Source organism: Bos javanicus, chromosome 10 (assembly GCF_032452875.1).
Source record: "Bos javanicus breed banteng chromosome 10, ARS-OSU_banteng_1.0, whole genome shotgun sequence".
Classification (NCBI taxonomy): Eukaryota; Metazoa; Chordata; class Mammalia; order Artiodactyla; family Bovidae; genus Bos; species Bos javanicus.
This window is the reverse complement of record NC_083877.1, coordinates 8,502,075-8,519,909: the sequence shown is the minus strand read 5'-3', so window position 1 is coordinate 8,519,909 and position 17,835 is coordinate 8,502,075. Positions and strand designations below refer to the sequence as shown.

Sequence of the window (17,835 nt, the reverse complement as noted above, 5' to 3'; positions counted from 1 at the left end):
AAAAAAAAAAACAAACCCAAAAAACCAAACAAAACACACACACACACACCCCCCCCAACACATCTAAAAGAAATTCCCGGGCAATTCTCCAGTAGGTCAGATCTGCCAATGTTCCACTTCAAAAACTGGCAAATTCCACTTAAATTCCATGTTTTCTGATTGAAATTCCACTCTGCAAGAAAACTGGCAGTCCGACAATTCTCTAGTTATCACTTTGTACTTGAGGAGCTAATTAAGTTGGACCTGTTTTTCTTTTAAAATAATAGATATGTTCAGAAAGTTGATCTTAAAAGAAGGCAGCTGGATACACAGGTGCAGGCGAAGGTCTTTTAAAAACTGTACAAAGGACCACTCCAGTTTTTTGGTTATACTGTTATTTTTGTTCAAATACTTTAAACAGCTGAGTCATCAACTAGGGCTGAGAAACGATCAATGCAGTAACTGTTACTATAATGATGTCTGTCGTACCATGACCACCTGTCTGTCATTTAACGGAGAAGGCAATGGCACCCCACTCCCGTACTCTTGCCTGGAAAATCCCATGGGCAGAGGAGCCTGGTAGGCTGCAGTCCATGCGGTCGCTAAGAGTCGGACACGACTGAGCGACTTCCCTTTCACTTTTCACTTTCATGCATTGGAGAAGGAAATGGCAACCCACTCCAGTGTTCTTGCCTAGAGAATCCCAGGGACGGGGGAGCCTGGTGGGCTTCTGTCTATGGGGTCGCACAGAGTCAGACATGACTGAAGTGACTTAGTAGTAGTAGTAATAGTAGTAGGAATTTAACAGGGTTAAAATACAGAAGAATTCTGAAGTCCAAGAATCTTCCTGGAAACTGTGCTATGCTACAGTTTAGATTCTGGTTTAGACCCCTGGTCAGGGGTCATGAGTCAATGAATTCTTAAGAAAGGGCCACATATTGGAACCTTCATACAAATAAGCATGTCTGTTTCGATCCATCTCCATGGTCTGGCCTCTCCGTATTTCGAGATCCCTCACAAGGGAACCATCCGCTCTGAGAAGTGAAAGCTCAAGGCTGCTCCTGAGGAATCTGTGAAGCAGCTTATATTCGTTTCTTTCCAGCTCCGGGCATTTCTGCTCCTCTCCATTTTAATGTGTGTGCACCAGTGCTCCCCCAGGGACAGCCAGCTCATACTGCTTCACCCTCGTGACTAAATGTCCTCACCTTCCTCTAAAAATGTACCTTCCCATGGTCTGTTCCTTGAGACCTCACTCCATGTGAGGAGAAGGCTCAAGACGATGGCCAGCTGCTGTCTTTCTGGGAAGTACAGGTCTCCTTGTGGATAAATGGTATTTGAATAAGCTCCTTTGAAGAGAGGCCTGAACTCACTGTGGACAGCAGATTACTTCCTATGGCTCCTCTGTCCATGGAATTCTTCTGGCAAGAATACTGGAGTGGGTTGCCATGCCCTCCTCCAGGGGATCTTCTTGACCCAGGCATCAATACCACATCTCTTCCGTCTCCTGCACTGGCAGGCAGGTTCTTTACCACGCGCGCCACCTGGGAAGCTCCTGTCCCTACCACGGACTGGTCACATTAAACTACACTATCTCCTACTTAGGAGCCTTCTACTGAATTCTCAGCAGAAATACCAGGAGCACCTAATGAAAACAATGGACAGCATCTCAGAGGTGTGCGCTCATCTCCAGGGAGCTGCTGCGCATGCCTCACTTTCCTTCAGCCTCTTCCACCCCCTCAAGGTGTCTGGGTGTCTGTTGGGCTGCATTCTAAGGGGTGGGGCTTAGGCAAGAGGAAACATGTTATAACTAGCTGGAGCTCACTCAGCTTCTTTTGAGACTGGTGTCTGTGTTTTGGGTCCCTTCCTGCCACTGATCTCTTCTCTCTCATTCCTCCAAAGAAGGAACAGGTGTGGCCAAAGGGACTTGGACCTCTTTCTGCTTGAGAGGACTAAGGGGGGTCCGGGGACTGGTGAGGCTGAGGTCCAAAGAAGCACACTAAGGTCCAGCCCAGCTCAAAAGCCAGGGGTCCTGGACCGCCGACGACAATGAATAACGTACTTCTGCTGGGAATGCGTCTCCTCTCATTTTAGGGCGGACGTGCTCACAATCCAGCATTCAGGAATCTCTCCATCAAGTTGACCAGTAACTGGAAACGCACCAGCAGAGACGTAACCTGGCTTTCGAACTGCACAGATGCTTCAGTGTTTTTCTGAGCAGCTAAGACAAAAAATTCCCTCAACAGGAAACAAAACCACCTTCCTGTATATTCAAGGAAGATTATAAAGTTTATCTACTAAATTGTGCCTTTGCCTGAATTAAAAGAATTCTTCCTATTCATTTCTTCTTTTTATAGCTGAAGCCTGTCTTATATCATTCTATATATGTATAAAGGATTGTGCTATTTCTACTAAAAAAATCATGTAACTGTAAGTGGAGATCAAGAAAATACAGATATATTTAGCTATAAGAGACTCAATTCTAGCCTGACAATCATTTTATACACACAACATACATATATATCCACATATGTACATATCTATTTCTTATTACTTCCCTGGTGGCTTTCCTGGTAACTCAGACAGTAGAGAGAGTCTGCCTGCAATGCAGGAAACCCGAGTTTGATCCCTGAATCAGGAAGATTCCCTGCAGAAGAGAATGGCAACCCACTCCAGTATTCTTGCCTGGAGAATTCCATGGACTGAGGAGCCTGCCAAGCTAAAGTCCATGGGGTCACAAAGAGTTGGACATGGCTGAACAACTCTTTCTTCCCTTAATACTAAAAATACGAAATATTTTGTGATATACTTTATTATATAGTTAAACAGGCAAATGTTTCTATGCAGGAAGATAGGATTATTTGAGACCTATAAGACATTTTAAAATAGGTTCCTTAAGAAAGTTTCTTCTTTGGGAAACTGAAAACGGTCAAAGAATAGCAAGGTGATGCCTATGAGGAGAAGCTTCTCTTAAATGCACTCATTTCTTGTCAGGGTACCAACAGAAGCCATTTCCCTGCCTTTCATTTCGCTTGCTAATAGTCAAGACAATTCCCATTCTGTTTGTAACTGGAGTCTGTCCTGGTCCCACATTTAATTAGTGACCTCTTCCCATTGAGCTTCAAAGCATTCCACTTGTGCCAAATGGATGGGTTCATCCAGAGCTAACTCTGATGACTGCATTTATTTATGAACAGACAAGCGTTTCCTCCCCAGAGTGCAAGCATTTCTGTAAACAAGCAGGGGCTTTGGATCCTTGGGAGATTCTTCTGCTGCTGAAAAGTGGCTGCCTTTCCTCCCCAACTGCTGTAAAATCTACCCATCTGTTGCCAGGCAGGCAGAAATGGTCTATTTCACACATTTCTGATGTTCATTTTGGGACAGAATAATTAGGATTAAAATATCTGGTTTAAATCCAAACCATATCTGTGTAATAAGAACTGTGTGAATCTCATTTTTTTTTTTAAGTGCAACATGAACAATACTCAAGGGGAAAAAATGCCCTAAAGTTTTCAGAGGAGCCCAGCTCACACCTCTAAATTCTTTGGAAGGCAAGTGTGGAAAAATAGAAAAGGCCATAGGAGGAGCTATAGCTTTCATCGTAGAAATCTATATATACTGCTTAGAAACATCAACACATATTTTAGAGACATTTGGGCTGGAACTAAAGACATGTATACGTGAATTTCATTTTAAGCTGTTAGGTGGACATTTGCTAATATATTAACATAACTACGGTACCTGCACACTGCTTCTGCATCGAAGTTTCGAGTCTGTCTGTGATCGATTACAATAATCTCATGATGTTTATCTAGAAAGCATTCCAGGGCTGACTCTGGAGTCCGAGCAATATTGCAGCTGTAACCGGCTCTGTCACAGGCCCACCAGAATCCATCACTCTGACTATCTTCCTTTGCAAAGATGAGCAAAACCTGAAACACACAGAAAAGAGGATCTTGACAGAAGTCATCATCCTTAGAGACGATTGGAAGCAGACCTACATGATACTGGTGGAGGATGCAGCCTCTGGAGAGAAGCCCCCTGGGTTCAAATCCCAGCTGGTCCCCTGCTTCCCGGGTGTCTCTGAACAAGGCAGGGCATCTTCAGCCTACAGCTTCTCCAATATCAGATGTGCTAAAAACAGTGCGAAGTAAGTGAGCTGGGAGGTCTGAGTGAGCACAGAAGACAAGCTCCACCACTGTTGGAGGTTGCTACCCATTTATAATTTCCTAAGTGGCTCTGTCTTCAAATGGACTGATCAGTAAAATGGTAACAGGCTCATCAACATAGGTTAGCCTGTGGTTCACATGCTCATGTATTTGGGGTCAGGGCAGTTGGGGTTTGCCTGAGGTACCTAGAGGCTGCCTCTCCCAACTTAGCACTGAAATCTTTATCCAGACGCAAAAAGGATGGAACTCAAAACATCCTCAAAAACTAACTGCAACACCCAGCACTTGCTGAATCTGGAAAGAACAATCATGAAATGTGAAGCTACTGGAGCTAAGGTGAGGAAGCAGGCCTCTTTTTCTTCACAGGAAAGTACAGCCCCACTCCCTGGAAAGACGACGGCAGTGCTTACCACCACCCACGTGCCCTCATCATTCCCTGGGCTCTGGAACCCAGATCCCCTGGGGGCCACAATGCCAGAGATGGCCACACCAGCACCTGAGCTTGTTCATTTGTTTGTTTATGGTCTCTCTTCCCCACTAGAATGGAGTTCGGGGCAGGGAAGACCTGCCTGACTTGCTCCTGCTGTGACCCTGCCGGGCAGCACTTGGTACCTGAGTGACTGGATGACTGAGCACAGGGTTTCTCTAAAATAAAAGAGGGCTTTTACTGTCAACTGGAGTAAGACTACATCATGCAACAGACTGAATAAGAAGTACATATATTAATAATCTCAGGATAATGATAAGCATTTAACATTCTTCACCATTCAGTTCTCATTTAAACAATTACGAACAGAAGGGAAGTTTCTGGTCCTTTAAGCCCATAGTCAATACCAATCTTCATGATGAAAGGGTGAATGTGTTTCACTTAAAATCAGAAAGAAGAGAAATTGGTCAATAATTACCACTACATTTAAAAAAATCCTTCACTAACTGAAAACTGAAAATAAACAGAATAACGAAAATAACAGTATAATGACTCTCATGGACGCATCACCCAGTTTCAGCAGTAAGCCACTCCTGGCCAATGTGACCTCAATGCTTTCCCTACCCACTTTCCAACTCTTGTATTACTTTACAGCAAATCCCACATATTTCACCTGTATGTATCTATTAAAGAAAAAAAACTCTTTTCTAAAAAGAGAAAACCACAATACCATTTTATACCTAAGCCTCTCCAATAATCCTTTATCATTTAACATCTGAATGCATCATAAATGTCAGTTGTTCTACACTGCTTGAATCATTTCCTGTTTTCTCAAATACCGTGATTCCAGAAGAGAAATCATATTTTTAAGCATGATTTTGATATTTTCTTTTAGCACATGGCTTGAAATCACATGCCAGTAACACATGAGGCAGCCACCCTTCTTCATGGCTCACTGTGGGCAAGGGTCCGTCAGTCCTCAGGCCAGGCTATCCCCCAGAACCTTCGCTACAGACCTACTCCTGGAAAGAAGTGGGAGGCAGCTCTTCCAAGAGAAGTGAGGGACGCAGCCTTCTGGATCTTGATAGTGAAAAGAAAGCCTTCAAATGGAACTGTTAACAATGGAGCTACAGTGAAAAAAATCAGGTAGAATAAATTGGTTTGTACAAAAAGTCACTGGCCTTTGACTTGATGTAGCTGTGGTATTAGCATGAGAAACTCAATATGCAAAGGCTAAACGTCAGGGAAGGTGACAGAACCTCTTGTCCCATCTGTCTGGCTGAATAATGATTGCTAAGCAAGAATCTCAACACTTTATATTTCCTTTCTACATTTATGCCTCAATATTTGACTAATGCTTCCCTCCCTGGTGGCTCAGTGGTAAAGAGTCCACCTGCAATGCAGGAGACATGAGTTTGACCCCTGGGTCAGGAAGATCCCCCAGAGAAGGAAATGGCTACCCACTCCAATATTCTTGCCTGGGAAATCTCATGGACAGAGGAGACTGACAGTCTATAGTCTACGGGGTTGCAAGAGAGTCGAACATGACTTAGCAACTAAACAACAACATTTGACTTATGCAATAAGAGCCTAACTGTATTCCCATATTGGCCACTGATACAGGTACTAATCTCTGATGTCTTATGTGTCCTTAAAAGACTGGAGTGCTCCACTTTTGGAAAAATAATGTCATTATTCAAATATTATTGAGCACCTACTATGTGTAGACATGATTTTTTTAATTGCTTAGAGTATGCTAACAAAATAAATATGACCTCTTGACCTCAAACAACAGGCATAATAAATAAACAAATGATATGGAATGCTGAAAGTGGTAAGTGTTAGGTGAAACAGTAGAGGCTGCTGGGAGCAGTATTAAGTAGGGTGCTTAGGGTAAGCCCCACCAAGGAAGTGACATATGAGCAGATGCCCAAAGAAAATGGAAAAGTCAAAATGATCACTAAAGATAAATCATCCCACAAAGAGGGAACAGATCCACTGGTCCCTTCAGTGGGATGCATGGCTGATGCGTTCAAGAACTGCAAGGAAGCCAGTGTGACAGCGGGGAGGCCAAAAGACAGGGACAGGAAGTGGAGGTCACAGCAGAGGGCTCCCTTGTGTAATGCCTTGTAGCCACTTTGGGAAGTTATGCTGGATTTCACATGGAAACTTACCAACCAACTGAACATGTAGGGACTTGTATTAATCATGCCTTAAAATTTTTTTTATTCTACTTGGCTGTGTTGGGTCTTAGTTGCGGCACTCAGGATCTTAGGTGGCAGCATGTGAACTCTTAGTTGTGGCATGCAGGATCTAGTTCCCTGACCAGGGATCAAACCTGAGCCCCCTGCATTGGGAGTGCATAGTCTTAGCCAGGTTAACTTCTGCATTTCTAATGCTTTGATGTCTGGAGCCTTGCTGACCCTGGAGAGATGCCTAGAGAAAGCCAAGGACTTGCCTAGGAATGCATTTTCCATATGCAAACCAATCCGGAGTCGGCTCCTACCACCTCTTCCACTCGCTAACCCTCTGGACTACTATCCGCCTGTCCTAAATCACTCCAGGGCCGGGTACCAGGCAACTAGGGACGGTCCTTCTGCCCAACACGTCTCCTGAGTGATTCAGCCAGTCACACCTGTCTACCCTGCCAGCCCTGCCTCACCGCTTCGCACAGAGAGCATAACCACAGCTCCTGCCCACACTTTGGCCCTCACACTCCCTGCCTCCAACCGGCCTCTGTGCTTCCCTCTGTGGTCCTGCGTGGCCTGCCCTTCCTCTCAGAACTGTGAGGAATAAACTATCTTTCAATGACAGTCTCTCCTACTCTGTTGGCTTCACTCTACCTGATTAAAAATTAAAGTCTACATACCAAAACAAGAATTTTTATAAAAGTACTCACTAGAAAACTCTCTCTAGGTACTATTCAAAATTCTTTTCATTTATAAAAGATTAATTCAGAAAGATTACTTTTCAATGATTCAATTCCTAAGCAAAATGAAAATCTATGGCAATTAAAATATATATACATATATTTTAAAGTACTATAGCCGTGACATTGTTGTTAAGGTCTGCCTATCTGGAAAATTCTATTTTCTCTAGGAAGACGGCGTAGCCAAAGTTATACTCTCTGCCCCTATCTCCTAGGCCACAGCTGGGCTAATAATGTTGTTTTGGGGAATCTGAAATTTGAACAGAGAGACACAGAGGCTGAGAATTAGGACCCATGGGCCATTAATATAGAGAGATTGAAGGAAAAACCACAAGTTCCTTCTGTCAAAATACTCAGAAATGGCTCACTGCCACCCTTTCTAAACCATGGCTTTCAACTCTTCCTTGGATTCTGGGGGAAAAAATACACTAATACATTTCTTATTCATTTACTATTTTGTGAAAGGCAACTGTTACTCCAAACCAAAGAATGCAACCCCTAAAAAACCTTATGTGATATAGTCCCTCTTCAAACTTATCATTTTATGTATCAGTATTTAGTTTCTTGTTAAACATGTCAATGTGGAAATGTTTACCGACCATTCATTGAGGCAAATCCCTTAAAGTGATTTTTAAAGGGATGATTATTAAACGATTTTTATGATTAAAATGATTTTTACAAAATAATTAACGAAAGCATATAGCCGAACTTGGGACTTCCATGGCGATCCTCCACCTTCCAATGCAGAGGGCTCCCTGACCAGGGAGCTAAGATCCCACATGCTGCAAAGTGTGGCCAAAAAATGAAAATAAAAAAAAGCATATTGCTTTTTATTTATAGAGTAAAAGTAAACTCACTCTCACCTACTCTAAATAGTATGTGGAACGTTCCTTTGAAGAATACTTTTGTTGATCTATCGCCTAAGATATAAGAACTGGGAGTCAGAAGCTGACAGAGACAACTAGAGTCCAGTGTCTGCCCCCAGGACCAAGCCGGGGACACGTTCAGGTAAGCAGATAAGCACGAGGGACGCAGTACTAGCCGGTGGCCAAAGACAGAGCATGGGCACGGCGTCCAGGGAAGGAATCCCCGCGCAGCAGAACGGGAAGAAGGAAGCAGTTTTGTTACACCAACCTCACTGTGCTGTTGCAAACACAGCAAAAGAGAAGAAGACTGAAAGCAGCCCTGTGGTGAAGCCTGGGACAAGGAGGAAACGTCTTCCTCTGGAGCAGGTCTTGGCCAACTTGGGTTTGTCCAGGATCGGAACACATACACAGGCAGCGCCCACTCTGCACGGTAGTGCCAGATCATACAAATGGCCATGCGAAGCAAACTGAATGAAGAACGGTCACAACTACTTTCTATGACATTTAGAAACTTTGTCAAAACTTACAAAACCTTTATTATTGGTTATAAATGTACAGGGAAATGAAAAATGTAAAATTAACACTTATTCAGTGCACTTTCTTTGAAACATTAGAAACTGAGACTCTGAAGTTTTTTTTCAGCTTACTGAGTAGTTTGAACAGTGCTTGCTTTCCTCCAGCTGTATAAATTATATGAGCCTCTTTATGCCTTGGTGAATTATAAACTCCTAAGTTTGGATAAACTTCCAACATTTTATCCTCTGTACTTTCAATGTCATGAAATGTCCCCAGAGTTCCTTTAATTAATGTGCAGTTTTCTGTTGGCATCACTTCATCTGTGATATTTCATCCTTTTCGTCACAACCACTTTCTTCACTTAGCTCAATGAACTTGCGTTGAGACTAACTTCCCCTGGCTACACCCTGGAATATCTCACTGGCAGGAGTGAGCTTTCTCCTGCCAGCCAGCTTTCTCCTCTAACTCCATTTACACTGCCATTCACGTGTAGCATTATCACCTTCCACTTCTTTACTATGCTTTCATTTTGGGCGGCTAACTTCCTCTTTCAATCATCAGCTTTTGTGTAATGTCAGGTAGGTTATCACAGAGAAATAAAGGGGCACACTTTGCTTTAACAGAGACTGTGAAACAAGCCTCAAGATTGGCACCGTCCAGGCTGCACATCTGTCTCTGATCACGCTGCATGTTTGTAATTTCTGTAATGACTTGTGGACTGAAGAACTATCAGAAAAGTTTGTAGCAACTTCATGCAATTATCACAGTTCAAACACCAACGTGACTGCAATCTTTGTGACCAGGCATACACAACCTAGTCTGTGTATACTAAAACTGTGCAAAGTGAAGGCTACTTGTGTGTGCTGTGTGCTCAGTCGTGTCTGACTCTTTGTGACCTCATGGACTGTACCCCGCCAGGCTCCTCTATCCATGGGGATTCTCCAGGCAAGAACACTGAAGTGGGTTGCCATGCCTTCCTCCAAGGGATCTTCCTGACCCTGGGACTGAACCCATGTCTCTTGTGTCTCCTGCATTGCAGGCCGATTTTTCATCTGCTGTGCCATTGGGGTATGGCTTTTCAAATGTAACAATGAAAACCTCAGACTGTCAGGCTGGGCCTCCCTGTATTTTTACCTACATTTTTTGGAATTGCAAAGTTTAAATCATCTTTCAACCCAAGCCAGATTGATGAAGTAATGGATAACCCAGGGCAGGGTCCAGAGAATAAGTGCGGGGGGTCTGGTGTAAGAGATTGCAGAGGGGTAGCAGCCAGACTGCAGGTGACCTGGGGGGTGTCCTAGAGGCAATGACAGGGGGACTATGACTCTCAAAAGTTTTCAGGGCAGGAAGGGACTCTGGGGGTGACCCACCATCACCCATTCAACAGATGAGGGCAGCAACTCCCCTGATCAAAGCAGTTGCAGAGCTAGACCCGTAATCCCCAGCTCCTCCTTCAGTAATCCTTCTGATGTCCCTGGGCTGTGTTGGAAGTATTATAACCATTCCTTTGACATGTTTTATCAAGAAGGTCTGAAAAACTATCTTTCTAAGGATAGCAATAAGCTGTCTTTCACAGTTAAATGAGAATGAAACTATATAATTACAAAAAAGATGAAAAAAAAAAAAACTCTAACTTTTCTTTAACTTGCAGACAGTGTACATTTTCATCATTATTAGTGTTTTTTCTAGAAAGGATATGCCTCAATTCAGTTCAGTTCAGTCGCTCAGTCGTGTCCGACTCTTTGCAACCCCATGAATCACAGCACGCCAGGCCTCCCTGTCCATCACCAACTCCCGGAGTTCACTCAGACTCACATCCATCAAGTCAGTGATGCCATCCAGCCATCTCATCCTCTGTCGTCCCCTTCTCCTCCTGCCCCCAATCCCTCCCAGCATCAGAGTCTTTTCCAATGAGTCAACTCTTCGCATGAGGTAGCCAAAGTACTGCAGTTAATCCCAGGGCTGATCTCCTTCAGAATGGACTGGTTGGATCTCCTTGCAGTCCAAGGGACTCTCAAGAGTCTTCTCCAACACCACAGTTCAAAACCATCAATTCTTTAGCTCTCAGCCTTCACAGTCCAACTCTCACATCCATACATGACCACAGGAAAAACCATAGCCTTGACTAGACAGACGTTTGTTGGCAAAGTAATGTCTCTGCTTTTGAATATGCTATCTAGGTTGGTCATAACTTTCCTTCCAAGGAGTAAGCATCTTTTAATTTCATGGCTGCAGTCACCATCTGCAGTGATTTTGGAGCCCAAGAAAATAAAGTCTGACACTGTTTCCACTGTTTCCCCATCTATTTCCCATGAAGTGATGGGACCGGATGCCATGATCTTCATTTTCTGAATGTTGAGCTTTAAGCCAACTTTTTCACTCTCCACTTTCACTTTCATCAAGAGGCTTTTTAGTTCCTCTTCACTTTCTGCCATAAGGGTGGTGTCATCTGCATATCTGAGGTTATTGATATTTCTCCCGGCAATCTTGATTCCAGCTTGTGTTCCTTCCAGCCCAGAGCTTCTCATGATGTACTCTGCATATAAGTTAAATAAGCAGGGTGACAATATACAGCCTTGATGAACTCCTTTTCCTATTTGGAACCAGTCTGTTGTTCCATGTCCAGTTCTGTTGCTTCCTACATGTCTCCAAATGGATTGTCAATGTCCACAATTAAACATCTAATTTTCAGAATACTTGGTTTGGCTTTAAGCAAAAGCCAGGGAACAAGGAGCTCCTAAGAGTAGACCACGTGGATAAGTGGTCACTGAACAACTGGCCAATGTGATCATAGGTGGGGTCGATTCATTTGGAGACAACAGTTTGGGAGCTTTCCTTAAATGTCCCTAGGAACGTGATGCTCATACACTTTGTTTAATACATCTTTTTGGTTATCTGATGTTGACTAAACTCCGAAATTTGTGTATACTGGAACTATGCAAAGTGAGGGATTTTTCAAGTAGCTATAGTTTGATGAGAATTTAAGGGCCAGCCATGATATTGAAAGGACTTTAAATATACTATCTCATTTAGTAACCCTTTCACAAATCTTTCTTTGGAGGTGGGCATCATCCCCACTTACAGATGTGGGAACTGAGGTATGGAATGGTTAAGACACACACCCAAGTCAGCAGCTAACAAGATCTGAAGTGTGGTTGACCTGACCCTCAAGCTTATAATAATCATAAGTAACATGCTCTGTTTTTACCCCTAAAATACTGGACCCTAACAACTAAAGTCACTAACAACTCTGTGGTTCCATGAAACTGGCTGGGTAGAGGACACGACTTGGTGCCAGCAATCAGGACAGACAGGAGAGAAGACGCTAACCACAGGGAGTTACTGAATCTGAACATTTCCATCACTCCATCACTTAATGTATCAAGATCAGCTTCCCACAAGGCCAGAGGATTGCCAGATAAAGTCTCCAATATATAATGGTTCCAGGGGGAAAAAATAAAATCCATGTCCACACAATATGGAAGTATAAGTTTTAAAGGAAACTGCTGTCTTGCTGGGAGAATGCTCAGGTCACAGCAGTCAGGATCTGCTTCCAAGGCCAGCTGGAAGGCTCAGTCTGAGGGGTGGGGGCGGCAACAGCCTAAGCAGAAATAATTCCACACACTGGAAAGTGAATACGCTCCAGGCATTGATGAAGGAAGGGCCTCTTGGTTTCCAGATGGCACCAGTTGATAAAAATCTATTGCCTCATAATATTACTTTTCTTTTTTGCTAAGACTGGAAAACATGCCCTGCCGTGAGTCACAGGCATTCACCCAGGAGAGCTGTCCTCTACAACTCTGCAAGGCACATCCACCCACTCCACCCCAGTAGCGCTCCACCAGCCCACATCACACTGCCTGGCCACCACATGGGAGCAAATCCCCTCCAGTGACCTCAGAAAAGCACCCTCCAAAGCAACCACATCCTGGAATATGCTTGTCAAGTAAGTTCCTCCCAAGTCCTACGGGCTCCAGCTGACACAGTTAACATTTTCAGCAAGGCAGTGAAATTACAGAGCAGGTATTTTTTTTCTCCAAGAAATAAAATGTAAAAACTAAGGTTCTAGGCCCTTTCTAAGACGGTTGCAATGACAGTATCAGAAGCACAAGAACACTTGATTGGATATCCCTGCCCTTCCAGTGAGAATGTAAAAGACAATAAAAAAAACCAGCCAGACTCCCTGGGCGGTCAGGGGTCATCCTGTGGCTCCCTTCTTCCCGACAACACCTGCTGTGGAGTCTTGAGCATATGGACTTGAACTGGATGGATCAGTGCCTAAAATTATGCTTGAATGAGACCCAGGAGTAAAGGCATTCTTGGTTCTAAGTTGAGCTTATTTTTTAAAAAAGAGTTTTCTTCATTATTCCGCCCCTCATTCAGAGAGGGACTCTTGACTACTTTTAGCTGCTGTCACAGGGCCCAAACTCATGGGACAGGAACCAGGCAGGTACATGGTACCACTGGGAACATCCCACCTCTTATGCTGGCTGATGGATTCACAGCATTGATTTTATTAGTTACTATATTTCATAGCTTATGAGCACAAATTTAAAATGTTTTATTATGCTTTAACATACCAAATGTCAGTCAAAACTTACAGACAACTGAGGCTATTATAGAATATTTAAATACTGCAAAGGACTACATCATACTTCAGAGGACAGAAATATAGTATACCTGAGACTTTGTTACAAAATTTGACTGCTAAGCAAACATATTAAAAATAATTTAAGGAAAACCACTAAAGTAGGAGCCTAACTTAAACCTTCTAAAACCGAGACAGTAAAAGGTAATCCTGAAAACCATTTTAACAAATAGTAGAAACAAGGGGAAAAGGGTAATAAAATAGAAAATACAAAAGAAGACTAATTATATCAGTAAGCACACTCAATGTAACCAGATTAAACTTACTTATTAAAGTTAGTTTATCAGAATAGGTTTTAGAAAAATAAAACTATGTGTTCCGTATAAGAGGGATATTTAACATAAAGTTATAAATAAAAATGACAGTGAAAAGATAGAAAAAGATATATCAGGAAAATATTAACTAAAGAAAGCTGGTCCAACCATATTACCAACAAATAAAATATAAATTAAGGTAGAAGTTTAAAGAGGGACAATATATAAAAGCAAGAGTTACCAAGAACATACATAAATCTAGAACTTGGATACAGATTAACGTGGCAGATTCAGAACATCAGAAAATATTTTAAAAAATATTGAGGCTACTGACATAGCCATTACAACAGAAACTGACGGAACACAAAAAGTTAAGATAGAAGTGGTTTGAATAGCATCATTAATAAAGGTGAATTAATTTCACAGATACAGAAGCCTGTCTTCCAGAAACAGGAATATATCTTTTTAAAAGTTTTATGTGGAAAACTTAATAACTGGCTATATTACTTACTGGCTGCCAAACAAGTTGCAACAAGTATCAAAGAATCAGTAACAAAGGTATCAGGTGATAATTCAGTGGAGCAAGGAATAGTCATTTCAACAAATAGAGCAAGAATAATGGGGCTTCCCAGGTGGCTCAGTCAGTAAAGAATTTGTCTGCAATGCAGGACACCCAGGTTTGATTCCTGGGTTGGGAAGATTCCCTGGAGGAGGAAATGGCTACCCACTCCAGTATTCTTGCCTGGAGAATCCCCTGGACAGAGGAGCCTGGAGGGCTACAGTCCATTAGGTCCCAAGAGTTGGACATGACTTAGCAACTAAACCACCACCACCATCTGGTCAATATGGAGAGGGAAAGAGCCTTAACCTCTTTATTACACCATACATAAAAGTGAACTTGAGTTATAAATCTAAATTAAAATTTAACAATAAAGTTTCCAGAAGAAAACAAGTAATCTTCAACCTGGTATTAAAAATTCTTAGAACACAGAACCAAAAAAGGAATGAGAAATTAGACTACATCAAAACTAATATTTTTGTTCAAAATCTAAATTTATGAAAATGAAAAGAAGAGCCACGGTTTAGAAGAAAATATTCTCAAAATCTGACAGAGGACTTGGATAAGAATACGTAAAGAATTCCCACAATGCAGTAATTTAAAAAAAGTCAACCCAAATAAAAAGGAGCCGAAGTTAACTAAACATTCATAGAAGATTTTTCAAATGGTCAAGCAGCAAATTAAAAATTGGCCCAACATTATTAGTCATGGAGAAATGCAAATTAAGTTACCGTAAGTCAGTACTACTCACCTAGTAGATGAGCTAAAATTAGAAGACTGAAACATATATTACCAAGGATTTGGAGTAATCAGAACTCACATTGCTTATAGGAGTGTAAAATGGTACAGCTTTAAGAAAAGATCTGGATATATCTTATAAAACTAAACACAGATCTGTATATCTTATAAAACTAAATATACTTGTTATGAAGGTTCAAGAGGACATTAGGCAAACAGTAAAAGGCATTCAGATTGGGAAGAAAGTAGTAATGATGTGATTTTGTATATAGACAATCTTAAAAAATTCACAAAAATGTAAAAGCTAATAAGTTCAGCAAGATTTCAAGGTACAAGATCAATATACAAAAATAAATTTTGTTTCTACACATTAGCAATGAACAACCCAAAATGAAAGTAAGGAAACAATTCCATTTGCCATAGTACCAAGTAAATAAAATATTTCAGGAATAAATGTAACAAGAATAGGAAACACATTCACTAAACACTACAAGACAGTGATGAAAAAATTAAAGAAAATCTAAATAAATGGAAAAACATATTAATGGATTAGAAGAGAAAATGGTTAATATAGCAATAGTCCCCAAACTGATCTACAGATTTATTGCAATCACTATCAAAATCCCAGCTGGTCCTCCCCTCCCCAAATTCACAAGCTGGTCTTGAAAATGGTATGAGGATACAAGGAACTCAGCAAAAACAATCTTAAAAAATAAGAAAGGGGATTCACACTTCAAAGCTACAGAAATCAAGGCAGTGTGTACAGACATATACCAATGAAACAGACTTGAGAATCCAGAAATAAACCCTCACAATTAAAACCACAAGATTTTAGGAAAAGGAACCAAGACAACGCCATGGCAGAGGGAATATTCTTTTTAACAAATGCTGCTGCACAACCAGACATCCATATGCAAAAGAATGAAGCCCTACCTCACACCATATACAAAAATTAAGTCAAAATGGATCACAGAGCTAACTATAAGAGGTAAAACTATAAAACTCTTGGAAGAAAACAAAGGAGTAAATCTTTGCTACCTTAGATTAGGCGATAGATTCTTAGGTATCACACTAAATGATGAAGAAAAATTTCAAAATGATGACTACTGCCTGATGCTTTTCAAATAAAATTTAAGGTATTCAAAACAAAGTGTTAATGGATACATAGATATGCAGAAAAAATACACAAATACCTATCATAATCAATCTCCAAATAGTGGTTACTTTTAAGGAAGAGAGAGGAGGGCAAAGGGAAAAAATAGAGTTTATAAAGTATCTGTAATCTCTTGTTTCTAAAATGAGCTCAAACAAATAGGACATCCTTGATAAAATAAATTTATCATACGTGATAAAATTTGCATATTTGATAAAATTGGTTATGGGGATACACATGTACTTTTATGAATATTTGAAACACTTTACATTTTAACAAACATAACAAAATAACAGTATTTTAAAAGAATGAGATGTCCTTATCATGAGCATTCATTGCCAGTACAGCACAGGGTAAAAAATGAAGGTAAATTACATTAACTGATCTGAAACCACACAAATTCCAAGAAAGAGTCTGGATATTACTTTGGGAATAAATACTGATATCAGAACCTTTGTCACTGCCTTTATTCAAAATGGACTACAAAGTCCCATGCCCTTAGGATGAATACTGGAATTTTCCACTTGTTTGTATTCTATATAAATAGTTGGGGCTTATGTTTATTTTAATAAATTCTCACTCCCTCTCTCTCTGCTCCTAAATTTGTTTCATCCAATTTTCCCAAGCTTAAATCTCTTGTTTCACTCCCCCTGCCCCAGATTTGCATTTCCTTTTCCAAGAAACACTAAATTATTTTCTTTTCCAATCGCTCATAAATCAAACAACACATTTCTCTGGTTGGTTTTTCACTTTCGTCTACATGTTAATTGGTTTGTTTACATGTTTCCTGCATCTTTACTTGTCCGAAGTGCAGAACAAACTGGTGTTAAAAAGCGACAGTTTCACAAGGAGAAAGGTGGCCCACATAGGCCTTACCAGGAAGATGCAGACACAGATGAGGACTTAACACGCCCCTCTCAGACCTGTTTCCCACAGGGCGCCCGTGATGCCGGAGGGGCTGTGGGGAGGACACAGTCGCTGTCACAGTTAGAGGGAAGTTAGTGCGCAGGTGCTGGCCCTTCTCTCCCCGTAGATGGTAGCCTTGGTATCTAAGAGCCCAGTAGGCTGCCTGGCCCAAGACACACAGGACAACAGATATCACCCCTGAGCACCTTCCGCTGCCAGGCAGGTGTCCCAAGCACTTGATGGTTATTTCACTGAACTTAGGAAGCTCATCATTTCCTAAGAGGGAGGCATCACCATCTCCACTTTACAGACTTCTTTACTGGGTAGAGAAGTGAAGCAATACATCCAAGGTCACACAGCTGGAAAGGGCAGAACCAGGGTTCCCATCCAGCTGCGGCTCATGGCAAAGCCTGCCCTTTACCGCTCATGGCTTCTTCTCTTTCCAGCTGCAGGAGCGGCATGTAGAATAGACACGGTTTTTTTGGTGAAGCATTTTTGTTCCTTAAAACACACCATGCAATCAATTTACCTATTATATTATACTCCAAATGGGGCAGTATTTTCTTCAAGAAAACAATCTGATATGTCAAGTATGACATTAATAAAAACCAGCGTTTGCACACAGACACACAGACACACAGACACACACACACACACACACACACACACACCATGTATGGATGCCTGGGTGTGC

At 41.6% G+C, this 17,835-nt stretch overlaps 1 protein-coding gene across 6 annotated transcripts in view; it reads right to left on the bottom strand.

Annotated features, from left to right (window-relative positions):
* The window catches only part of PDE8B (phosphodiesterase 8B), a 264,149-nt gene that overhangs the window by 95,428 nt on the left and 150,886 nt on the right, over positions 1-17,835 (bottom strand). For all 6 annotated transcript variants that reach the window (XM_061430026.1, XM_061430023.1, XM_061430025.1 and 3 more), the window contains exon 3: positions 3,718-3,908. In XM_061430026.1, coding sequence (XP_061286010.1) covers positions 3,718-3,908 — 191 coding nt within the window. The remainder of the gene's footprint in view (positions 1-3,717; positions 3,909-17,835) is intronic.